The sequence below is a fragment of the Carcharhinus amblyrhynchos genome, chromosome 24 (assembly GCF_965287045.1).
Source record: "Carcharhinus amblyrhynchos chromosome 24, sCarAmb.v2.hapA, whole genome shotgun sequence".
NCBI classification, from domain to species: domain Eukaryota; kingdom Metazoa; phylum Chordata; class Chondrichthyes; order Carcharhiniformes; family Carcharhinidae; genus Carcharhinus; species Carcharhinus amblyrhynchos.
The window spans coordinates 32,706,243-32,733,163 of record NC_137347.1 but is presented as its reverse complement, the minus strand read 5'-3'; the positions used below and the strand labels follow the sequence as shown (position 1 = coordinate 32,733,163).

At 41.9% G+C, this 26,921-nt stretch overlaps 1 protein-coding gene across 2 annotated transcripts in view; it reads right to left on the bottom strand.

The window, feature by feature from the left end:
• Nucleotides 1–26,921, bottom strand: part of LOC145357997 (mannosyl-oligosaccharide 1,2-alpha-mannosidase IA-like) — a 139,237-nt gene that overhangs the window by 42,341 nt on the left and 69,975 nt on the right. For both annotated transcript variants that reach the window (XM_080211663.1, XM_080211664.1), the window contains one exon: nucleotides 3,774–3,867. In XM_080211663.1, coding sequence (XP_080067789.1) covers nucleotides 3,774–3,867 — 94 coding nt within the window. The remainder of the gene's footprint in view (nucleotides 1–3,773; nucleotides 3,868–26,921) is intronic.

Here is a 26,921-nt window from a genome sequence, read left to right as displayed (position 1 = left end):
CACATGGCCGATCAGGTAGCTCTTCTGCTTACTCCTTGTTATTGGTTTATGTTGGAAGGATTTAAAAATTGATAACCAACCTATTTGGCCACATTATAAATGCACGTTCCTCAGCTGCCAAGTCTGAAGTGGGTCTTGAACCAAGAGCTTCAGGCTCAGAAGCAGGGGTACTACCACTGCACCACAAGACCACATCCTTGCCTATGTTGTGGACACCAAAATAAAAGTGAAATGTCAATCAACTGTGGGCTGTATATAGAAACATACTGTTGACAAGTCATCAGAAGAGAGGTGTGGTGTTATGTTAAGAAGGTCTTTAATGAGTTTGGAGTGAAAGACACAGCTCCACCATGAATCCTCCAACCTCACTCTTTTCCTCCCACCGCAGGTTTTGCAGTAGCATGGATTGGATTCAATGGGAATTCCCATTGACAGTAGTGGGACTAGTGGATCTTGGCATCAGCAAACGGCATGCCATTTCCTGCCGCCAAGAAAAGTGTTAAGGGGAGGCCAGAGAATCTCACTCGTGGTTTCTGGCCCTTTCCATTACAGGCCCCAGATATTTTGTAAAGGGCTCTGTGTTTTTTATTAAGGTGGTTGGCTGGAATGAACTTCCAGTGCTGAAGCTCATGAAGTTTGCACAAGTATAAAGAATAGATGGCTACAAAAATCTTTTTATTAAAAGAAATGGAAACAGCAGGATAAATTAATAGAGCTGGAGCTTATGATTTCCTGATGCATGATATTGCAAAAGCAGAAAATCTCCCCTTAAATTCCAAAAAATATGCATCCATTTTGCTGTCAGCTCTCTGCTGTCACCTCAGCTTATTCCTCCTAACTTGCACTTTATGCTTCATACAGGTAAATAATGAATATCTTTGTGGTGGTAGCTGCACAGTTAGGTATGAGAGATGGACGCACTCAAGATGGCCTCACTTCCTCCACATCTTTCAGTGGGTATATCATCTTGAAAGCAGTTTACAGAAAGGGAAATATGTTATCTTCGTGCATACCGGAAACGCTTGTGCATGAAATACCAGTGATAATACACCAACTGTCATGCTGCTCGGGAGATGTGCCTGCACTTTACTGAGTGAATGAGTGTTGAGCAAGAGCAATTAAATAAGTTAAAAAGAGAACTGGTTTATGGGCTGCCAAAAAGCTCTCCTTGAACCACACTCTTAATGAAGTTTTCTCTCAGAATTTATAGAATCGTCATGAGTCTAGATCCCATGACTCTGAAACATGGGCATCATTCTTCGTTGGGAAGGTGGCAATAAAGTAAAAGAAATACTAAAAAAATTCACATTAATTAGAATAAATAAAACAAATTAAATATACAGATGTTTCAAGCATTACACAGCAGTACCCATTTTCATTAATATTTATAGTATACATACATTGAATCAAAGAACAAAGAACAAAGAACAACACAGCACGGGAAACAGGCCCTTCGGCCCAATGAGCCCGCGCCGCCGTCCCACTGTCTCAGTGACCTATTCATGATTTTAGTCTACGCCTAATGTGCGAGGATCAGGGAGGTCCAATTTAGGGACAATTTAGTACCCAATCAATCAGCCTAAAAGCACATCTTTGGGATGTGGGAGGAAACCGGAGTACCCAGAGGAAACCCACGCAACCACGGGGAGAACGTGCAAACTCCCACAGACACAGGCCCAAATCCATGTGTCCGCACAGCAACAGAGATAGTCTCTGAGCTGTCATGTTGCCCTCGAGATGGTCCAGTTTAAGCACACTAACGACATGAAGCAATAGGCAACTCCCGAATCATTAACATCTCTAGCATCATATTTTGGTTCTGAAATTGTTAGGCTTGGATCCCTGAAAAACTGAATTCAACTATTACGGGGTACCTGAAAATTACTGTTTTCTTGAACAGAAATCATGGGGTCAACTTTTACATAGCTTATATACATTATGGGGGCAATTTTCCCAGCCTGCTGCTTTGCTTTAGCTGCACAGCAGGCAGGGAGACTCAGGCAGAGGCTGTATAGTGGGCCTCCCTCTGGGCGCCATGGCCTCCACACGTCTCCGGCTGTGAGAGTTCCAACGTCATCAGCTCTGCAGCTGAAATTGGCAAGGAGCTGAATAAATTATGGAGATACTGATTTTAATATTCATTAGTGGGCCGAGGGCTGAAGTCGCTAGAGTCTCAACCTTCTCACTGACCAGGAATGTTTCACTCCAATGGGGTTTACAGTAGCTCACCATTTGCAGGGAGTTGGCGGTCCGATCCCGCTGGAGTGAGAAGGAGCAATGGAGGCCGCCAGGAGCTCAGAGGTAAGGGGAGAGCGACCCTGGGCATCGCCTGGCACTGCCCACTGTGCATCAGGCAGTGCCAAGAGGGTACAGTATACAGGGAGAAGTTGGTGGAGGTGGGGAAGGATATCCCACTGCCATTCTGCACTTGTCAGTAACAGAGAGATAACAGCAATCAGAGCTGGCCATCAGATTGGCGAGGGATGGGGACTGCCAGGCGGGTGGGTGGGTGGAGATAGTTTTGAGGCTGGCTCAAAGGAGACAAATGATTGGGGCGTAGGGGTTTCAGGCGGACATCATTGCAGGGTTGGCCAGTGTTCGGGAGGCCAGCAGTACAGGGCTACTGCACATGCATCAATCTCAACGAAAACAGATCGACGCATGCGCAATGATCCCCTCAGCACCGTGCTGCTCTCCAGTGGGAAAAGTCCCTGGCCCCTGATTTCTAATAAGATTCTCACTAGTGCATTCTGCAGTGCAGTGTGGGGGAGATTCATTTTGAAATTCCCGCTGAAAAAGCCAGCAGGATTTACTCCAGTTTTAACGCAAAATCGACACTCAGGATTTTTGGGAGAATCCCACCCTATATATTTTGTGTACAATGTGCAAAACTGGTTCATAACCCAACAGCAGACTCAGGTTAAAACTAAACTAAATGGTGTCAGCTTCAGTCATTTTCAATTTTGTCCACAATTAGAAGGGAAACCAGGGCAAGTAGCAGTTAAAAAAAAAAAATCACCCAGTTTACTACTTATCCACTGCCAAGCTGCCCAAAATCTGCCAACTGCAATCATTGTGTGGGCTGCTGGATGGGTAGCTAAGCTCCTCCCCAAAGCCGGAGAGATCCTTTTGTCAGTAAGTAAGTTGATGCCTCATTGCAATTTTAACTTCACCCTGATCCGTTGAGGCTTTCCTACAAGTTTGATCCAAGTCAGAAAAGGATCAGGATGCGAAGAAACCCTGAAAGGTTCCCTAAAGAAAATTGATCAATTTTCAGGAGCTGGAAGTGTGGAGCTCGTCTGGAACTACAAAGAAAACAAAGGTCTCCCATGCCCTGAAACCCAGTTTCTGCTCCATGAGACCTCGTCCATTCCTACCTGCATGCCGACAGGCAGCAATGAGTGACTCAATTTTCCACATACTGGAAGCTGTTTCCAACTCACTTCCTGTCTATTCTGTGCAGGAAATGCATCTGCAGTATGTTGAGGAGCTCCAGGAGGAAAAAAATAATCCAATTTCATTTCTGGAGTACCAGATGAAATTCCAATTCCACTCTTTTCTCAACTAGTCAATACTCCCCTGGAGCAAAATTCAACACTGTATAGTTATATTTCATCATTATACTTCATTCTTTAAATACAACAAATCTTAATTGGTTACAATCTCACCAAAATCTCTTTTACTAAAGAAATATTGAGTAGTCAATAGATGAAAGCTAGAGATTAAATCATGTAAGTGAAAGACAGTACTGATGGACTTGTACTGCTACTTACGCTGCCCCCAGTGACCAGTAACAGGGCTCAGATAGTTGGGATACAACCCATGAGGTTTTTCTAGGCGATTCAGAACCTTCCGGACTTTCATCACCTGAAATATAAAAATTCAAGTTTAACTACCAAGTGCCTTAGAAACTATGTACAATGTTTTTGTTGTATTGGTACAGGAACAATAACAACTTAAGTTCAATGAAATGAAAAACTAATCTTGGTAATAATGACAATGAAACTATTGACTGTAGATAATCCAACTGGTTCACCAATTTCCTTTTAAGGAAGCAATCTACTGTTCTTACCAGGTGTAGCCTGTATGATTCAAGACTTGTAGCAACATAGCTGACTCTAAACGGCTCTCAAGTGCCATTGCAAGCACTCAGTTTCAAAGCTACTGCAGTAAAATCAAACAATAAAGCAGGACAGACCACCTGACACCAACCTAGGCGAGAGATATGATAAATGCTCACCCAGCCCATCCACTGCTATAAAGTCCTCCTTGTTGTCACTCTTCTCACCCATTCCTCAAGTAGACACTGAGTGCCTGTATCAACTATCTCATCCCATAAATTTCACCAGTAAATTCCACTGGGCTCATTAATTAATCTAACTGACATCATGTCTTCAGTCAGCTGACTTCTCATCAACTGAACTGGGGAAAGTTTTTATGACGCTGACAATCTAATGCAAGTACTTCCACCTGATCCTCCTGCTCCCCACACCCTACCATCAGGGCTCCACTAAATTCCAAGATTTAGTCTATGTCACTTTTTAACTTCCTGTTCTCACCTACAAACTGTGTTACCTCTTAAATCTTCTATGTTACGAGAAGAACAGCCAACCTGTCCTCGTAACTGCAGTCATCACTTGTAACATCCTGATAAGCATCTTCTGTGCCCTAAGGCCAAACAGCGTTATGTAAAACTGCCACCATATTTGAAATGATGAACAACCAGCAACTTAATATTCAAGGTTGATTTCTTTATATTTACATTCTATGCCCAAATTGAAAAGCAATTTAAATGCCTTTTTAACCACCTTATCGACTTGTCATGGCACATTTTAAGGTTTTGAACATATGAACAAAGTCTCCATGCTCATCCATATTTTTCAAAATCATGCCACTTTTCATATGTCGTCTTTCCATATTGGTTCTCCCAAACTGCATCATTTCATCCTTCTCCACACCAAACTCCATTTTCCCTGCTTCAGCCCATTTCATATCCTGCATATGGCATCCTGAAGTCTAAAACTACGCTCAACACTAGATATTTTTCCAAATTTAAAATCATTGGCAAACCACTCCCACAATGAACAATACCGTTCACCAACAGTCCGGTGTGCCAAATGCACAACTAGACCACCACTTTTCCATTAATTCCATGTACTTCCATTGTAGCATGCACACAACCACATTAAGCAAACTTCTCCAATTCATATAAATATCCTATTCCCTTTTGTAAGTTGCTGTGGAATCTGCTTCTACCATCGATTCAGATATTACAATCCAGTTCCTAACCTCAACATGCTGCATAAAAACATTTCTCTTCTTTCTCCCTCAGTATTTTTGTTATTTATCTTTGCTGCGAATCCTGAATCTCCTGTTAGTGGAAATAATTCCTCCCTGTCCATCAAAACCCCCGTATTCATACAAATAGGAAGAGGAATATTGTGTGAATATCGATTTCAGGACATGAATCAGAATAATTTTTTAAAAATTAATTCCTAGGATATGGGCATTACTGAATAGATCAGTTTTATTGCCCATTCCTAATTACTCTCGAGAGGTGGTGGTGAGGTGCCTTCTTGAACCGCTGCAGTCAGTATTTTAGATACATCTGGTGCCATTAGGGAGGGAGTTCCAGAATTTTTAATCAGTGACAGTGGAGGAATGGTGATATATTTCCAAGTCAGGATGGTGAGTGACTTGGAGAGAAATTTCCAGGTGGTAGTGTTTTCATGTGCCTGCCACCCTCATCCTTCTAGATGGTAGCAGTTGTGGGTTGGAGGATGTTGGCCAAAAGGGCTTGGTGAGTTCCGACTGTGCAACTTGTAGATGGTACACACTGCTGTCATTGTTCGTCGATGGTGCAAGCAGTGAAGGTTTCTGCTTGGATTACAATACAAGCAGACTGCTTTGTCCTGTATGGTGTCAAGCTTCTTAAGCATTGTTGGAACTGCATTCACCCAGGCATGGAGCGATTATTCCACCACACTCCTGACTTGTGCATTGTGGACAGGCTTTGGGGAGTCAGGACGCAAGTTAATTGCCATAAGGTTCCCAACTCCTGATCTGCTCTTGTAGCTATGGAACTTAGATGATTGATCCAATTCAGTTTCTACTCAATGGTTAGGTTCTTTCTTGTTGGATATAGTAATTGTCTGGCACTTGTGATGCAAATGTTACTTGCCACGTCAGTCCTGGATATTTTCTGGGTCTTCCTGAATTTGGACATGGACTGATTGATTTGATTTGATTTATGACTATCACATACATTAATATGCAGTCAAAAAGTATTGTTTCTTGCATGCTATGCTGACAAAGCATACCGTATATAGAGAAGGAAAGGAGAAAGTACAGAATGTGGTGTTACAGTCATAGCTAGGGTGTAAAGAAAGATCAACTTAATGCAAGGTAGGTCCATTTAGAAGACTGATGGCAGCAAGGAAGAAGCTGTTCTTGAATCAGTTTGTACATGACCTCAGACTTTTGTATTTTTTTCCTAATGTAAGAGGTAGAAGAGTATGTCCAGGATGCATGGAGTCCTTGATTATGCTGGCTGCTTTCCCCAAGGCAACAGGAAGCGTAGGCAGAGTCAATGGATGGGAGCCCGGTTTGCGTGATGGAATAGGCTTCATTCATGACCTTTGTAGTTTCTTGGAGTCAGGAGCCATACTAAGCTGTAATACAACCAGAAAGGATGCTTTCTATGGTGCATCTATAAAATCTGAAGAGTCGCAAATGATGCTGAATATCAGATCATTCTCACCTCTGATCTTAAGATGGAAGGAAGAGCAGATGAAGATGGTTGGGCCTAGGTCATTACCCTCGTTTGACCTTCCAACAACTACAATCATGTTCTTTTGCAATATGTATGACTCTAACAATGCAGAATTTTCCTCCATGAATTCCAGTCCTGCTCAGGTCCCTTGATGCCACAGTCAGTCAAACGCTACTTTGATGTAACAGGCAGTCACTCTCACTTCACCTGGAGTTGAGCACTTTTGTCCATGTGTTGGATCAAGGCTATAATGTTATCAGGAACTGAATGACCCTGGTGGAACCCAAAAATGAGCATCAGTGAGGTTATTGCTAAGCAAGAACTACTTGATTGCACTATTGATGACCCCTTCTAACTCTTTTCTAATGATCTAGAATCGGCTGATGGGATGGTAATTGGATGGGTTTAAATTTTACTGCTTTTGTTTGTACAGGATATACTTGGGCAATGTTTCATATTGCTGGGTGGTTGCCAGCATTGTAGCTGTACTGGAACAGCTTGGCTTGGGGCGCAGCAAGTTCTGGAGCACAAGTCCTCAGTGCTGGAATGTGGTAAGGGTCCAAAGCCTTTGCTGTATCCACTGCCTTCAGTTGTTTCTTGATATCACGTGCAGTAAATCAAATTGACCTACAATGCTGGGGACTTCCCAAGGAGGCCGTGATGGATCATTGGCTGAAGGTCGTTGTAAATGCTTCAGCCTCACCTTTTGCACTGATATGCTGGGCTCCCCCATTGAGGATGGGGATAGTTGAGGACACTCTTCCTGCATAGAACTGTTTAATTGTTCACCACCATTCAAAATGGGATCCAATCAATTGGTTTTGAGATTGTTTAGCTCTATTGATCACTTGCTGCTAATGTTGTTTGGCACAGAAGTAGTCTTATGATGTAGCGTCACCAGGTTGACACCTCATTTTTTTGGTATGACTGGTGTTGCTCCAGGCATGGCCTCCTGCGCTCTTCATTGAATGGTACAGGAGACCATTCAGCCCCTCAAGTGATGCCAGTGCTGTGGGGCAATCCAGTTCATAAAGGGGAGGCGGTTTAGAACGGAGTTGAGGAGGAACTTCTTCACTCAAAGGGTGGTGAATCTCTGGAATTCTCTGCCCGTTGAAGTGGTGGAGGCTGCCTCGCTAAATATTTTTAAGAAGCGGGTTGATGGGTTCTTGATAAGAGAGGGGATTAAGGGTTATGGGGAGAGGGCGGGAAAGTGGAACTGAGCCACAACAGATCAGCCATGATCTTATTGAATGGCGGGGCAGGCTCGAAGGCCTACTCCTGCTCCTATTTCTTATGTTCTTATGTTCTTATTCTTCCTCTCTATTCTCAATGTTGCAGGTTTATTCCCATTAATTGGCTTTCCAATTTCCTATAGAAGTCATTGATCATCTCTTCTTCCACCACCTTTGTGGGCAATGAGTTTCAGGAAGAAGATGAAGAAAAACTACAATGATGTACAACCCTCTGGGGCAGAGAATTCCAAATATTCTGACACGTATCTAAATTAAAGCAGTAACTTTATAGAGCTTAGCTGATCATAAGTTATGTCACTCTTTCATACCACTAAAATAGGGATAAATAGGAAAACAAAAATCAGTGGGTTCCAAAACAAGATCAAAAAATGCACAGCTGATTTATCAAAAAGCAAAACAAGATAGGCCAAAAAAAATTTCTGCAAAATCCCACTAAACATTCAGAAGATTAGTAGAAATGGTACAAACAACTGTTTCTACCATTCCTCCATGATTTGACGTTATGTTTTGAAATTTGAAACATTTTTTAAACTTTATTTGTTCATTTATTTTTAACAAATGAATTATTGCATCCTTTAAACTACTGAAAAATAAATTTTGCTTAAGCACACCGGGCAGCTGTACACTAATACTGTATTCTCACGGAAAACGGTTTAGCGCAGTTGACTAGACAGCTGGTTAATGATGCACAGCGACACTAACAGCACAGGTTCAAACTTCCGTACAGGCTGAGGTTAATCATGAAGGTCCTGCCTTCTAAACCTTGCCCCTTGCCTGAGGCGTGGTGATCCTCAGGCTAAATCACCACCAGTTAGCTCTCTCAAATGGGAGAGCAGCCTATGGTCATCTGGGACTGTGGCAACTTTACATTTCATTTACTCACATGGCCACTTTAATATGTTAGCTTTTAATTGCCCAGAATCAAATGTATGTGGATGTGTGTAATTTCCTACCCTCAATTGACTGAGTCAATCTAAATAACTCTGTAGCAAGCTATTGTGTATTAAAAATGAATAAAGTTGTTCTATTTCTCTCACACACTTGCCCTGAAGGTTAAAAAAGCTTGATATCTCACTTACACAACTCAATTACACCATCTGACACAACTAGATATAGTGAGGTTTAAACAGTTATAAAAATTGAATTCAACTCTAATTTACATTGCAAGTCCAATGTTTCATGGTAATGTTGATGTATTGGTTAGAAGTAAAGATGTCAAAGCAGGAATTCTTCCATGAATTTGGTGGGGGAACAGGTTAAAAACAAAGTCCTTGCACCTCTTGCAAGGTATTACAGGTATATATTTAAGCTGTATAGCAATGGCTCCTTTGCAGGATTCTCTCTTCGAAGTTGTCAGCCTCGAAGCTTCTCAAGATGTTTCTCTCAAAAGTCAGTTTGAACTTCTGTTAATATTTATTAGCAGGAGTAAAGATGGCCATTGTATTATTGACCTCACATCAGGGTTGAGCCATGGTCTAAATAAGGTATTTTGGTTATTCTATTGTAATTGGATTCTTCTAGCAACTGTAGCTTTTTGTGTTCGAAAAGACAAATTTGCATTTTTATTTATGAATGAGCTTGTTGGTGGGGTTTTGTTTATCTGGTCTGACACATATGGAGTCAGTACCAGAAAAAAGGTCCTCTCTGGAAACAAGATATTTGTAATCCATAAGGGCTGAATTTCAGTCTTGAGTCTCACAATATTGTCAGGCCAATATAACTGTTGCAGTACTTTAATTGTAATGCCTCAAGATTCTGCCAGTACAGTATTTATTGGAAAAGTGAAGTAATGTAACAAGTTTGCATTTATGAATCCAAAACAGAAAACGCTGAAAAATCTCAGCAGGTCTGGCAGCATCCGTAAGGAGACAAACGAGCTGACGTTTCAAGTCGAGGTGACCCTTTGTCAAAGCTAAAAGGCATAGAAAGTGGAAGATACTTATACTGCAGAGGGAGGGAATGAAAGATGAGTCATAGCCATAGAAACCAGGGGAAAAGACTGCTAATAGCTGTCCACAGAGAAAATAAAGGGTGTGAATGGCCAAATGGCAAAGATGCTGTCAGCTGTGACAGATGGAGATGTTGGAGGAGGGGGGAATGGGACAGAGGTAGAATGTAGAAAAGGGTAACGGGAGGAGAAAAAGGGAAGTGGGGGGGGGTGAAGTTGGATGGGATGAGATAAGATTTCATCTTCCAGCTAGGCACTATACAGCCTTCTGGTCTCAACAGAATTCAACAACTTCACATGATTTGCTCTACCCCACCTCGGCCCCCTTTATTTTCATTCAATTTTATTTAATTTTTTACTGTTCTTTACTTTTTTTTCAAAAATGGTCTTTCTTCATTTTTCTTCCCCCCCCCTCTTTCCTTCCCCAACTTTATTTTCCCTTATCTTTTCTCCCCCACTTACTCTTTTCTACATTCTACCTCTGTTCCCCTCCCCCCCACCAACATCTCCATTTGTCTGAGTTTACAGCTTCTCTGCCTTTTGGCCATTCACACCCTTTATTCTCTCCGTGGACAGCTATTAGCAGTCTTTTCCCCAGATTTCTAATGGCTATCACTCAGACCTCATTCCCTCCCCCTGCAGTGTAAATACCTCCCACTTCCTATGCCTTTTAGCTTTGACAAAGAGTCATCTGGACTTGAAAGATCAGCTGCCAGAGCTGCTGACATTTTCCAGCATTTTCTCTTTTGGTTTCTGAGTCCAGCATCTGCAGTAATTTGCTTTTATACTACTTTTGTGAATACTTATTACAGTTTTAGAATATCAGGTTTGATAAATTGTATAATTTCTATTGTAGAATGAATTACAGTTGTGTTTTGTTGTTCAAGATAGCTAAAATATAATGTTACAAAATTCCTCACTCACCACAACTTTGAGGAAATACTATGCAACTTCCTCTTAGAAACACTTGAACCTGCCCCTTACACCAATCTTGGGTGTTGTGTGTGTCAGGATCATGGAGGGTCTGGAACTGGTTAAACATTTATTTGCTGGGAGGAATATAAAATTCTTTAAAGTCTGGAGTGGTGTAAGGGAAGACTTAGTAGTTGACAGCCTTATGTTCTCTGATTTTTTTGATTGGATATTGTGCTGGGTAAATTTTCTGAAAATATTAGCCTGCCCTGTTAGTTACTTTTAAGATTAGGTTTTTAAAAAACATTGCCCACAAATTGCTCTAGGTTGATAATGGCATGGTGTGGACCACAGGCTGTCTGGGACTTTGTGAAAAACAAGGCAAACAGGGTATCTCCTTACCCAATTCGATTATAGGATTGAGAAATAAACAGAAGAATCCAGAAAGTCCGTGAATTCAATGTCAAACAAGGCAAGAGAAATGAGGCATTAGAAAATAAGATTGTATCAAGGGGAGATAGTGACATAGCATAATTTCACTGGACTAGTAATCTAGACTCAGACATGGATGTTCTTGGGACATGGTTCAAATTGCACCATGGAAGCTGGGGGAATGTAAATTCAATTAACAAAATTTAAATTAAAGCTAGCCTCAGAAATAACAGTTCTGATTATAGTTGGAAACAGTGTGCAAATACAATATTCAAGGAGGGCATGCATGTAACTTTTAAAAAATGGGCTGCTGCTGCTCAACTAGTGGGGTGCCCCAGGGGTCGGTGCTGGGGCCTCAGCTATTTACCATTTATATAGATGATCTGGAGGAGGGAACCGAGTGCAGGGTGTCGAAATTTGCTGATGACACCAAGATTGGGGGAAAGACAAATTGTGCGGAGGGTGTGGAGAGTCTGCAGAAGGATCTAGATAGGCTGGGCGAATGGGCCAGGAAATGGCAAATGGAATTTAATGTTGGCAAGTGTGAGGTGGTCCACTTTGATAGGAAGAATGGTAGGAAGGACTATTACTTACGTGGCGAAAAACTGCAGCAGGCGACGGTGCAGAGGGACCTCGGGGTCCTTGTGCATAAGTCGCAAAAACCCAGCTTGCAGGTGCAGCAGGTGGTCAGGAAGGCGAATGGGATGCTGGCCTTCATAGCGAGGGGGATTGAATATAAAAGTAGGGAGGTCTTGCTGCAGCTGTATAGGGCATTGGTGAGGCCGCAGCTGGAGTACTGTGTGCAGTTTTGGGCGCCGCACCTGCGCAAGGATATTTTGGCCCTGGAGGGAGTGCAGAGGAGGTTTACTAGGCTGATACCGGAGTTGAGGGGATTGAGCTATGAGGAGAGGCTGAATAAACTAGGCTTGTACTCGTTAGAGTTTAGAAGAATGAGGGGAGATCTCATTGAGACGTATATGATGATGAATGGGATGGATAGGATAGAGGTGGAGAGACTCTTCCCGCTCAAAAAAGACAGTAGGACTAGGGGGCACGGCCTCAAGATAAAGGGGAGGCGGTTTAGAACAGAGTTGAGGAGGAACTTCTTCACTCAAAGGGTGGTGAATCTCTGGAATTCTCTGCCCGTTGAAGTGGTGGAGGCTGCCTCGCTAAATATTTTTAAGAAGCGGGTTGATGGGTTCTTGATAAGAGAGGGGATTAAGGGTTATGGGGAGAGGGCGGGAAAGTGGAACTGAGCCACGACAGATCAGCCATGATCTTATTGAATGGCGGGGCAGGCTCGAAGGGCTAGATGGCCTACTCCTGCTCCTATTTCTTATGTTCTTATGTTAACATATGCAACCTCTAGCATAACTCACCAATGATGGTCATCAATTTTCTACTATAAGATGGCTTGACTACTATAATGCATTCCTGGCCAGTCTTCCACATTCTACCTGTAAACCTGAGGTCATAGAAACATAGAAAATAGAATAGCAGTAGGCCTTGTGAGCCTACTCTGCCATTCATTTTGATCATGGTTGATCATCAAATTCAATATCCTGATGCTGCCTCCCCCCATGTCCCATGATCCCTTCAGCACCAAAAGCTAAATCTAAAAAAGAAACATAGAAAACATCCTAAACTCGGTTGTCCATTTCCTAACATGCACCAAATGTCATTCATCTATCACCTTGTGTTTGACCTGTAGTAACTCTTGTTAAAAAATGTCTTATTTTAAAATTCTCATCCTTGTTTTTGAATCCCTTCAAGGCCTTGCCCCTCCTTACTTCGTAATCTCTTCCAACTCTAGAAGAAATCCTCAAGCATAATCTGCTCTTCTTTAATGGCTTCATCAATGGTGGTCATGCCTTCATCTATCAGGGCCCCAAATTTTGGAATTTCCTCCACAAATCCATCCATTTCAAATCCTTCCCACTTAGTGAAAAAATGTTTCCCTCATTTTGCCTAGTTTCTTTTGCTATATCACCTCAAGCCTTTGCCCTTTACTGTTTCCATTTAAACTCTTCACTATTTTAAATGCTTGAATAAAGATTTAAGAATGGAATAAAGTAATGATTAAAGAAGCTTGGATAAATTAAACTTTGAAAAATGGGATGAAAGAGAAATTGATAAGAGTGCAGCTCTCTGAAGAGGTTTTGGTTGCTTAGAAGCAAGGTTAAAATACATGTACATGAGTGAAGTGGGGAACAACAGAAGTACAGAAATTTAGATGTCCAAATTGTAGAGGAGATGAGTTCAAAGTAAAGACAAGTGAATATAATTCACATGTATGTACCCAAAACCTGATTTCTAAAGCGAGTCATTTGATTTGATTTACTATTGTCACATGTATTAACAGTGAAAAGTACTGATTTTTGCATGCTATACAGACAAAACATACCATTCATAGAGAAGAAAACGAGCATGCAGAATGTAGTGTTACAGTTATAGCTAGGGTGTAGAGAAAGATCAACTTAACGTAAGGTAATCCATTCTAAAGTTTGACAGCAGCAGGGAAGAAGCTGTCCTTGAGTGGGTATCTTTTTCCTGAAGGAAGAAGGTGGAAGAGAGAATGTCTGGGGTGCATGGCATCCTTAATTATGCTGGTTGCTTTACTGAGGCAGTGAGAAGTGTAGACAGAGTCAATGGATGGGAGGCTGGTTTGTGTGATGGATTGAGCTACATTCACAACCTTTTTGTAGTTACTTGCGGTTTTGGGCAGAGCAGGAGCCATATCATGCTGTGACATAACCAGAAAGAATGCTTTCGATGGTGCATCTGTAGAAGCTGGTGAGAGTCGTAGCTGCCGTGATAAATTTCCTTAATCTTCTGAGAAAATAGAGGCATTAGTGGGCTTTCTTAAGCGTTGGCATGGGGGTACCAGGACAGGTTGCTGGTGATCTGGGCACCTAAAAACTTAAAACTCTTGACCCTTTCTACTTACTTTGCAAAGGGGCGGATTGAAAAGTAAATGTAGTACATCAGCCCACCTTTTTAAAAATCATATGCATGTCCTCTTTGAACATTGTACTTGGAGAGTGTTTCCAACTATAATCAGAACTGTTATTACTGAGAAGAATTTTAATTTGGATTTTATTAATTGAATTTAAATTCCACCAGTTGCCATGGTGCAGTTTGAATTCATGTCCCAAGAACATTAGCCTGAGTTTCTGGATTAATAGTCCAGTGAAATTACGCTATGCCACCAGACAAGTATCAGTAACCAGGAGCTCTGTACTGACAGGAGAGATGGAAAGCATAATAAGTAAAGTGGAAAAATGTTTATGATCAAAGCCATGCTGGAAAGCTGAACTCTCTTAGAAAGTAGAAGTCTAGGCTTGAAGTTGCAGTTTTAAAAACCTCAGAAAAACTACATGGAACTGAAGACAGCTTGTTAAACTTATAGATACCTAGTGAGTGATAAGTATTTGCTGGATTTAGCAAAATTATACTGTATGGGATGATCGTTCTGAGACAAAGGAGATTGTGCAGGGCTCAGGAACAGTGAGATTAGAACAGGCTCATTTACACATGCATCCATTATTGCAGTTAAGTGCATCTTTGTTTTGTATCGCGCTCTTTTACATGTTAATAAACTTTTTTTTGAGTAGTTATAAAACTTAACCTTTCCCTCACTGCTTTGTGTGTCTATCCTCACATTATACCAAATTGTAAAAACACACTCTCAAGATCAGGTGTTCCAAGTTATGCTTCTGGGTTTGTGAATAACCTCATGCCTAACATCAGCAGGGTTCTAAATACAGATCAAATCTTATTTAATTTTCTCCATTCTAAGAACAACCATCTCTGCTTCTTATTTGACTGTGATCCCTCATTTTGGAACCATTCTCTTTTCTACTCCAAAGCTTTCATTTCTTTCCAAACCTATGAGGTCAGAATTGGATGGAAAACTCCAGCTGAATTGATCCAGGATTGGTACTGAGTCATAGAAACCCTACAGTGCAGGAGACCATTTGGCCCATCGAGTCTGTTCCAACAACAATCCCGGCTAGGCCTTATCCTCACTACCCCACACATTTACCCCTCTAATCTACACATCCCAGGACACTAAGGGGAAATTTTACATGGCAAATCAACCTAACCCTCACATCTCTGGACTGTGGGAAGAAACCAGAGCACCCAGAGGAAACCCATGCAGACTTGGGGAGAATGTGCAACCTCCACACTTTCAGTGGCTCAAGCTGGTGCTGGGGCCTCACATTTCCCAAATATATAAACAATCTCAATTCAGAAAAGCAATGCCAGTTGGCAAGATTTCCTTCTCTTTTAGGACCCTTCCTAAAATCTAAAACCTTTTGGTCATCTGCCCTAATATTTCCTTATGTGGCTAGGTGTCATACAGCATTATAAAATAAAATAAGGTGTTTTGGAATGTTTTATTACATTAAAGATGCTATATAAATACAAGCTATGGTTGTCCAACACTATAGCTCCCACATTTTTTTTTACATAATTGAGCAAAATAGTTGGCTTGCAAACATTTGAATTTGTTTGTACTGAGAATCTTCACTGCTAGTTGTTATTGAACTCAATGCTGAGTTTGAGTTGAGGTCAGGAACTCCAGACTTTCTGTGCAAGGTGGGAGTGGACTGCACACGAGCAGTTCAACATCTTTACTTCCTTCAGGCCGGGGTGCCTGCACATTGAGGGGAGACAGAAAAGACCCAAAGACTCAAGTCGTGTCCTTTGTGGAGCACCACAGCCAGCAAACATCTCAGTCAAGATGGGCAGCGGCAGTGTGTGCACGTGTGTATGGTGGTGGTGGTGGTGGGGGGGTACATCCTAAAAGGAATTCCTAGTTAAGGGATAAAAACAGGAGCCAGATTGCAGGGAGTAGACTATAAGTAAAACAGGCGCATAAGGTGCCCTGATAATTTATCCCTTTGGAGCTTTAGCATGGCATGTCCAAAGATCTGAAACTGTCCCAGTAATTTGGTGAACAGGTATATACTTAAGTGTCCAGGGGAACAAAATTTTGGGAGATGAGATTGAAACTGTGGAAGTGGACTATTATTGATGCTCTCCAAGTTTGGCAATTGAAAGGAGCTTAATAAAAGCCCTGAAAGATCCAAGGAGGCAGCTGAACATTGGTAACATTGTGCCGCAGACCACTGGGCAAAAGTGCTGCTTTGCAGCAGTAGTGATCTGCTTGGCACAGCTGAAATTGTGTTCGTCAGATGTTTGCGTGTACTCAGGAATCCAGGGGAATGCAATCTCGGAAGGTGAGATTGAAACCCTGCAAGGTGGGTCATTAGGCTTTCAGTTTTAAAATAACATTTAAGAGAATTCCAAGGTGCGATTTTCAAAAGGTGAAGCTGGAATCCCTCAGGACAGAGATGAAGTTTCCGTGAGATTGGTTGATTCAGTGTTGCAAACATCTCAGTGTGCTGCTGAGAAATCCATGTAATTTGTTTCAGGTACGTGACATTTAATGTGCAGTGTGGTATGTTTGACCACTGTTTACCTGTTAATTCACATGTAATTCATACTTACCTTGAATGTTAGAGGGCAAGATAGAAATTTTAAATTGTTTTATCTTTCTAACCTTGTGAAGTTTTATTGTTGTTTGTTCAGAGTGGAATCTTGTGCCTTTTTTCCACTGAGCAAGTGTCTTGAACCCTGTCCACTTTCAACAAAATGTCATTATATCCTCATCAAATCTCAAACAACTTGAGGGTCTGGCCAAGGTTGATAACACGAGCCAAAGAATTTCTTCATTTTTCTGTTGTCCAGGACCACTTGAAATTAAGATGCAGCCCCTGGACTCTATTGCCAGCACAGAGAGAAAAAGTGCATAAATAGCATATACATAATCTCAGGAAAACGTCAGTGATAATAAACATTGAAGTGTTGCAATGTGTCAACATAGCTAGAACAAAGTCATGTTCATACAAACACCAGTCTGGTGGCACTGACATGTCTTGCACAACAAGCAAATTGTTTCCCAAAGCTGCACATAAACAGTTAGCCAGGACAAGAAAAAAGGGCCGAAAGATTTTGAAGTGCAGTGCAGACGGCCATCATTCAGCCATCAAATCTGCACCGACTCTTTTGAAGAGTAATCCAGTTAGTCTCACTGCTCTGTCCTTTCCCTATATACAATATTTTTTTCTTCAAATATTTATTCAATTCCCTTGTGAAACTACTAAATCTGTTCACACGACCCAGACTGTGCATTTTAAAATCTTTCCCTCACTCTTTAAAATATCCTTGTTTTAAATCTGGTTCTTTTGTCAGGCACCTTAAATTAGTGCCCTAATATTATCAATCCTTCAGCCATTTGAAACAATTTCTCTTTATTTATTTTACTTAAAACTCTTAAAAGGACATTTGATAAAATGTTTAAATCATTTAGTCTTCTCTGTTCTAAGAACAACTACCCTCATTTCTCCATGTAACCCATGATCCCTCACCCTTTGACCCTTCTATTATATCTCTTTACCTGCTCCAAAGCTTTCATTTCTTTCCAAAACCTGTGCTGGCATCCCACACTTCCCATCTATACAAACAATATGAATTCAGAGGAGCAATGCAAGTTGGTCAAATTTGCAGATGATAACTAATGGTTGGACAGGTGGCAGTAACACCTGATCATGTAGCTAAAACCACAGAAGAATTCAGACAAAATCTGTGAGTAAGAAAAACTATAGTAAATTAAACCCAATACATACAATTCTATTACGCCAAGATGTACAAAATTGAAAACAATGGAGATATATGGCAGAATTTTGTTTTTTTTCCCCCAAAGTGTTGGCTCACATGAGAAAAGCAGCATACATGTCTCTCCCCCAGGGCTACACTTACCTGTGTGCCCCCGATAGGTTTGTTTTGCCTGCTTCACATTGCTCTCGACGCGTTATAAACCTCGTCTAAGGTGACGTCCAAATGTGGAGGGGATGATATAGCAGCAATGGGGGGGTTAGTGAACAATGAGGTCATGAGATCTACTGGTGCAAATCTCATTTTTGATCTCTTGTAAGATTTCGCACCCTTATCGTCATTTAAGCCCGTGGCAAACAGGGACACAATCTTGGCTATAGTTTCTTAATAAAAATTGCTCAACTAGATTAGAAGGGAAGCATAAAAGATTGAAAAGTATAATATACTTGAGAATTTCTGCTCGAGTTATACCTAACCATTTCATCCATAATTTACCAATTTGGTATACATCTCCAACAATATGCTATTTTGATTTCAACACTATGATCTCCCAAGAGGCATCTAATGTAATAGAGTGAGATGAAAACAGCAGATTCTCATTATAGATAAATTCTTGATAAAGTAAAACTACATAAAAAAAAGCTTGCAGTTAAACTTTAAAAGATCACAGAGCTCCTCTGTTCATTTATTTTAATCAATGAGTTATTACATCCATTAAATATATTATTGCATATTTGAATTTTAAAATATTAATGTCAAATCTGTCCTTTTGGTAAGGAAACCAAAACTATGCACAATACCTGGGATATGGTTTCATTAAAGCCCTATATAATTGCAGCAATATTTATTTACTCTCATTTTCAAAGGCTAATATACATTTGCTTTCCTAATTGCAGATATTTAATCCAATTAAATATTGGAAAGACTGGAGTCAGACTAGATCAGTTCTTGCTCCAAATTCTGTTCCCTCACTAATAATGTCCTTGGCAACAATCTGCGATCACACTGAACCATAGAATTCCTACAGTGCAGAAGGCAGCCATTCAGCCTATTGAGTCTGCACCAACAATCTCACCCATAACCCCACATATTTCCCATGGCTAATTCCTCTAAGTTACACAAGCCAGGACACAAGGGGCAATTTAGCAACTTGCACATCTTTGGACTGTGGAAGGAAACTGGATTGGCTTCAAGTAATGTTTTGATTTGAAAATTCTCATCCTGGTCTTCAAATGGTTTCATGGCCTAACTCCTACACAACATCCCCAACCCCAAAACATCTTGGATATTAATGCTCCTTCGATTCTGGCCTGGTTTTAAGTGTTCCACTAGTGGTGGCTGTGCGTTCAGATGTCTAAGCTCTCTAAGATCCTCTTTACCCCCACCTCTCAACTTACTTTTTTCCTTTAAGATATTTGTCTCAAAACTGCATCTTTGACCAGAATTTCAGTCATATGATCTAATAATCTCTATGCAGCTTGGTGTCATATTTTGTTTGATAATGTTCCTGTGATAGACCTTGACACATTTCATTATTTTAACAGGGCTATAAAAAATAAAAGCTGTTGTTAGTGCTGCTTGTTCACCGTATATTAACTTTATGATTTGCATACAAGGAGATTCAAATCACCGAATAGCCAACCTGTGGCTTGCCTAGCCGATTTAAATACAACAAAGATTAGCACAGAATGAAATAATCAGGAATGCTGTCAGGATAGCTGGCATTTATTTACATGATGCACAGCATGTAGATGCACACCAGCTGCCCGCGAGGGAAATGGAATCCCTTTCTGTTGATGAACATGGCCCAGTTGAGAGGAGGAGAACTCAGGGTAATGTGTACTAGCACCATGGGGAAGCCTGCGATGCATCCAAAAACCGTGTACTGACTCTTCCTGCTCTTTTTGGCAAAAGGGAGAGAGATGAATGAGGTTCTCTATACAATGAGAAACATGATTGTGACCTTCCATTTAATATTGCACTGTAAATAGAGGTATTGCTTAACATTTCCAGCAGTAGCTTTAAAAGGAGCCAGTGACATTGGAGAAAATATCAACAGTGTAGGCAATGCTATAATGCCCTGCTTTGGACAAACATTGTGGCTGCAAGAGATCGAGTGAAATCTATCTCTTTGAAGAGCCAAAGCTGTCTCATGTACTGGTCAGCATTGAAATTGAGGTGAGATAATAGCTCCCAGAAGACTTTTGGTGATTGTGGCCTCCTACTGAGCATCTCTCTCTCCCTCTGATCCTGTTCGCGCTTCTCAGAATATCCTGCTCTACTTTGCTTCCTTTCATTCTTCTGTTTAGGTTCAATCCCTTGAGGAACCCCATCAGGCCACACTTTTGAAAGCAACTTCCTTCAGCAATGTATTTTAAATAATACAAAATACAGCAAAATTAACCAGACAAAAGTAATTACTTAAACTTAAGTACAGGAAAATAATAAGAACATATACAATAACATCAGCAGCCAGAAGAAATAATCCAACAACCAACCTTTAAATATTCAATGAACTCTTTAAATAGCACAGGTGGAGACAAGAAAGGAGGAGGTGGGAAATGGGCTATGTTACATTTTACATCGCTTTCAGCTGTATGAGGTTAGGACAGGGCATTGCCAACAATGCAGAGTTCCAAAATGGCTGTGCTGGCTTCCAATCAGTGCTGCAAACCAATTTGAGAGATTATTTTGCTGTTCTACATGCTGCTAGCCATTGTTAGGCACAAAGCCTTTTATCAACAAGTTGTGCTGCACACTCCCAATTGGAAATGCGCACAAACACCTCAGACTTCAAGTTTTAGTTGGCTCTGGAGGAAGAAAAGGTAACCAAATAGAATCAAACATACTTTATCATGGGAAACTTGACAAAAATTCTGGAAATTCAGTTACCGGAAAAGAGGTCAAATTGCAAGGCTGATTTTGGAGGTCATCTGTTGGCAAAGTTCATTGACACGCTGTTAGTTATGCAAGCATGGCCAAGTGAAGTTCTGTCCTAATGTCTACTTAAATAATGATTAAATGAATGTCATACAAAGCATCACGTGTTGTCTTTGCAGGTTAACATATTAGTCTGATTAAATTTAGGGCTTCTTCAGATCTCAGGTGGCAGCTGCACTGTCGAAGCTGTTGAAGATGTGAATTCCTATGGATTTTTCATAGGACCATAGAATCCACTTGAGTTTACACCATCTCTCCAAAACAATACCTTATTCAGGCCCACCCACCCACCCTATCCCACAACTCTGTGCATTTACTATGGTTAATCCACCTAACCTGCATATCTGTGGACTGTGGGAGGGCGAACCACTGTGCCTCTTTTCACTTTCCTCCATCCACACACCGACCAAAGCGCAGAACCTCACTGGACACACCTATACCCTCAATATTGCATACTACTCTCACCGTCTTCCCAGGCCCAAAAAGAAACAACCACTCAAGGAAATGTGGAAAGTGTGCAGGCCTGCAGGTGAAAGTGAAAAATGCGGTCCCAAGGCATCTCCTCCTTCCTAGCTTACTCCTAGCAAATGTCGATCTCTGGAAAGTAAGCTAGACGAACTAGACAAACCAACTCACTTTCCAAAGAGAACTGAGGGACTGCTGTGTGCTTTGTTTCATAGTGACATGGCTGCTTCACCAGGCTGTGCCTGTTCATCCATGATTTCCAGTTGGGAAACACGCAGATTTGCTTCTTTGGCACACAGTCTTCTACACACTTACTAATGAAGTCAGTTACTGGAGTGACATACTCGTTCAGGCTGTGTAGCAGTGGTCCAGGATGTTTGGTCCTCTTGCGGAACAGGAGGTGTTGGTGGTATCTTGGGAGAACGCACTTGAGCTTGGCCTAATTAAAGCCCCTGGTCATGAAGAACAAGGCTTCTCATTCCACTGAATGGACTGCACAGGTGCCTCAGGCAGAACTAGGGGAGGTGGGATCTGCCTCCTAATCAACACCTTGTGGTGCCTGGACATAGAACATAGAAAAACTACAGCACAAACAGGCCCTTACCTGGCGCTAAAATGCCACCCCTGCTACCTACCACAGGAGTTCACCTGTGTTATGCTGACAGCAGTTTACATTCCATCCCACGTGCAGATGAAGACTACTTTGGACGAAATATATACCATCACAAATAGCTTTGAGGGACGAAATATCCTGAGGCCTTGTTCTTCATGACCAGGGGCTTTAATTAGGCCAAGCTCAAGCCCAAGATACCACCAACACCTCCTGTTCCACAAGAGGACCAAACATCCTGGACCACTATTACACAGCCTGAACAAGTATGTCACTCCAGTAACTGACTTCATTAGTAACTGTGCAGAAGACTGTGTGCCAAAGAAGCAAATCTGCGCGTTTCCCAACTGGAAACCATGGATGAACAGGAATATCCTCTGCTGAAGTCCAGGTCAGAGGTGTTCTAGTCAGACGACCCAGACCTATACAAGAAAGTCAGATATGATCTGTGGAGATCCATCAAAGATGCCAAAAGACAGTACCAGACCAAGCTAGGGTCCCAAGCTAGCCACACAGGCTCCTGCCAACTATGGCAAGGTCTGCAAGACATAACAGGTTCCAATGCACCCCTCCCTGATGAGCTCAATTCATCCTATGCCCGTTTTGAGCAAGAGATCAGTGAGAGAACATAAGAACATAAGAAATTAGGAGCAAGAGTAGGCCATCTGGCCCTTCGAGCCTGCCCCGCCATTCAACAAGATCATGGCTGATCTGTCGTGGCTCAGTTCCACATTCCCGCCCTCTCCCCATAACCCTTAATCCCCTCTCTTATCAAAAACCCATCAACCCGCGTCTTAAAAATATTTAGCGAGGCAGCCTCCACCACTTCAATGGGCAGAGAATTCCAGAGATTCACCACCCTTTGAGTGAAGAAGTTCCTCCTCAACTGTTCTAAACCGCCCCCCCTTTATCTTGAGGCTGTGCCCCCTCGTCCTACTATCCTTTCTGAGCGGGAAGAGTCTCTCCACCTCTATCCTATCCATCCCATTCATCATCTTATACGTCTCAATGAGATCTCCCCTCATTCTTCTAAACTCTAACGAGTACAAGCCTAGTTTATTCAGCCTCTCCTCATAGCTCAACCCCCTCAACTCCGGCATCAGCCTAGTAAACCTCCTCTGCACTCCCTCCAAGGCCAAAATATCCTTGCGTAAGTACGGCGCCCAAAACTGCACACACTACTCCAGCTGCGGCCTCACCAATGCCCTATACAGCCACAGCAAGACCTCCCTACTTTTATATTCAATCCCCCTCGCTATGAAGGCCAGCATCCCATTCGCCTTCCTGACCACCTGCTGCACCTGCAAGCTGGGTTTTTGCGACTCATGCACAAGGACCCTGAGGTCCCTCTGCACCGTCGCCTGATGCAGTTTTTCGCCCCGTAAGTAATAATCCTTCCTACCATTATTCCTACCAAAGTGGACCACCTTGCACGTGCCAACATTAAATTCCATTTGCCAGTTCCTGGCTCATTCGCTCAGCCTATCTAGATCCTTCTGCAGACTCTCCACACCCTCCGCACAATTTGGCGTTCCAATCTTGGTGTCATCAGCAAATTTCGACACCATACACTCGGTTCCCTCCTCCAAATCATCTATATAAATGGTAAATAGCTGAGGCCCCAGCACCGACCCCTGGGGCACTCCACTAGTCACCATCCGCCAATCCGAATAGCACCCATTGACTCCCACTCTCTGCCTCCTATTTGACAACCAAAGCTCTATCCACGCTAACACCCTACCCCCAACTCCACGTCCCCTGACCTTCTGCAATAACCTCTTGAGGTAACTTGTCAAACGCCTTCTGAAAATCCAGAAAGACCACATCCACCGGCTCTCCTCTATCCACCACCCTAGACACATCCTCATAGAACTCCAGTAAATTTGTCAGACACGACTTCCCTTTAACGAAACTGTGCTGCGTCTGCTCAATCAAGCAATTCCCCTCAAGATGCCTTGCTATTTCCTCCTTGATGACGGATTCTAACATTTTACCTACAACAGACGTTAAACTAACCGGCCTATAATTCCCTGCCTTTTGCCTGGCACCCTTCTTAAACAACGGCGTAACATCAGCCGTTTTCCAATCTTCCGGCACTTCCCCGGAATCCAGCGACGTCTGGAAAATAACCACCAAGGCATCCACTATCACCTCCGCCATTTCTTTCAGAACCCTCGGATGCATTCCATCCGGTCCTGGCGACTTGTCCACAATCAGCCCCTCCAGTCTGTCGAGCACTGCCTCTCTAGTAACAGTAATGTCATCGAGACCCTCCAGTCCTACCACCTTTCCATCTCTAACACCCGGCAAATTATTCACGTCCTCCTCCGAGAGCATGGCCTCCGTTCCGGAAACCTCTGACAAACCTGTATTCAGGGTTGCCATTGCTGACGTCACAGCAGCCTTCTCAAAAATCAACCTATGGAATGCAATTGGCCTAGATGGGGTACCTAGACAAGCATTCAGGTCCTGCGCAGACTAACTGGCGAGGGTATTCGCAGCCTCTTCCACCTTCTTCCATCAGGAAAAAGGTACAAAAGTCTGAGAGCACATACTAACTGACTCAAAACAGCTTCTTCCCTGCTACTGCCAGGCTTTTGAATGGACCTAACATGCATAAAGTCGATCTTCCTCTACATCCTAGCTGTGGCTGCAGCACTACACTCTGCACTCCTCCTTTCCTTCCCTATGTATGGTATGTTTTGTCTATTTAGCGCACAAGAAACAATACTTTTCATTGTATACATGTGACAATAATAAATGAAATCACTAATCTACGTACCCTTTATCTTGACATCTGAATAATGTTATAAATTGACTCCATGATTGTTTTACTAGCTTCACAATACAAATTAGTTTTTGCAGCTCTCCTATGCAACATATCTCAAACTCTGCATGAACTTCCCAAGTTTGCTTAAGCTCACATTATCATGAACATCAACCATTAAATATCCCATGCCAATTATTCAAAGATAAAAAGGTAGACCTACAAATATCTTGACCTATATTTCTCTTATCCAACACATCTGAAGAATAGATCATTCAATTCATTGCTGCATGTGACATCTTGCTATGTATAAAACAGCACTGCATTTGCTCATGAAACAATTACCAACAGTTCAGTATATTGGATTAGGTAACACATAATTGAAAGTCCTCATAATCAGCAACATGGTGTGGTGCTACTGAAAATGTGAAGTGGATTTTTAGGCTTAAACACAAGTTCCGTGTCATTTTCAGTGCGTAACTGGGGCAAGCAACTTTTTTTGGCAGCTACCTGTTTCCAGCAGTTTTCTGCCCCAAAAATCAATCTTATCATAAATTCCTGTTGTATTTTATCTTCTCTGCAACCTACCTACCAAGTTCTGAATGACCATTTACATACGTTTCCTGTTGGGAAACACGTGGATTTGCTTCTTTGGCACCTCACTTTCTTGGTGAATTAGACAGAGAATGACCAGACTGCTTCCAGGATTATCTGAGACAGACATTATTGAGGCAGCGAAGAGGACAGGAAGTTGTAATGGCAACTTCTGCAGCTGAGAAATACTTTCTGCAATAATTATTTTGGCATCCAGCCTACACACACCTGGATTTGCTTCAGCGCTTCTCATACTGTGGTGTCGGAGAGATTTTCACCCTATGACCTCACCCCCACTCTCAGCCAGGACTTCTTAAAAGCAGCATGGTATTAAATCTGGGCATTTGTGTGCACTGATCATGGACAATGAAGTTGAGCTGTACAGGATAGAGCAAAGATATGTCAGGTTGCATTTAAGCTATGATGGACTGCACTTCAAAGAATGTGTATACATGGTTACACAAGGGCCTTACTAAGAAGATGTTTTTATGAGGCTTGTATTTCAAAATGACAATGACCATGATAACCCATGATCACAGTTATCTGTGATCCTTAGTGTCGACTGCACTCAATTTTTATATCACAGGTTTATTTTCGACAACAACAGAGCGATTTTTGTAATCAGTAATGCTGTAGATGGGCCTTCACTTTACAGGAAGGGAATTGATCAAGCTTAGCATCGAACCATGGGAGTAAAACAGCACAGAAAGAGGCAATTTGACCTATTTCACCAATACCATCTCAGAGTTATGCAATTTCCTGTCCTGATCTTTCCTCATAGCTGTGCAAATCATTCCTTTTTGAAAGTGATTACTGAATCAGGCAGTACACTCCAGGTCACACTTTACTGGATTCTTCCCCTCTCATATCGCCTCTAGTTCTTTAGCTGATTACTTCAATTCTGTGTCCTTTGGTTGTCGACTCTTCCATCATTGGAAACAGTTTCTCCTTATTCACTTCATAAAAATCATGTTTTTGAGCTCGTCTGTACACTTGTGCTTCAAGAACACTCGCAGTTTATCAAGATTCTCCAGATAACTCAAATTGCTCATCTCTGGTGCCATTCTAATAACAAAATTCTCAAGATGGTAGCAATCACATTTCTGAATCAGGTGGTTGCAGGTTCAAGGTCTCTAACATTACAACAGCACTTCATTGGTAGTAAAGCACCTTGTGACATCCTAAAGTCACGAAAGGTGTGATATAGATGCAAATCTTTCAATATTTAAAAGGGCATTATCTGAAATATTCCAGCTGAGGCCTAACCAGTATTTTATAATAGTTGAGCATAATTTCAGAGGGCTGAGTTAGTTCAGTTGGCTAGGCAATTATAGCATCAGGTTTGGAATAATTCCCAGTAGCACAGGATCAGAATCCCATTCCTGCTGATGTTGATTTAGGCCTGCCTCCTCACCATGCCTTGGAGTAAAATTATGGCATAAACCATGGTCGAGCAAGCATCAAATATTCGAGGAGTAGGGAAGAGATAAAGCATAATTTCTTTGCTTTTGTATTCTATCCCTCTATTTCTAAATCCCAGGATC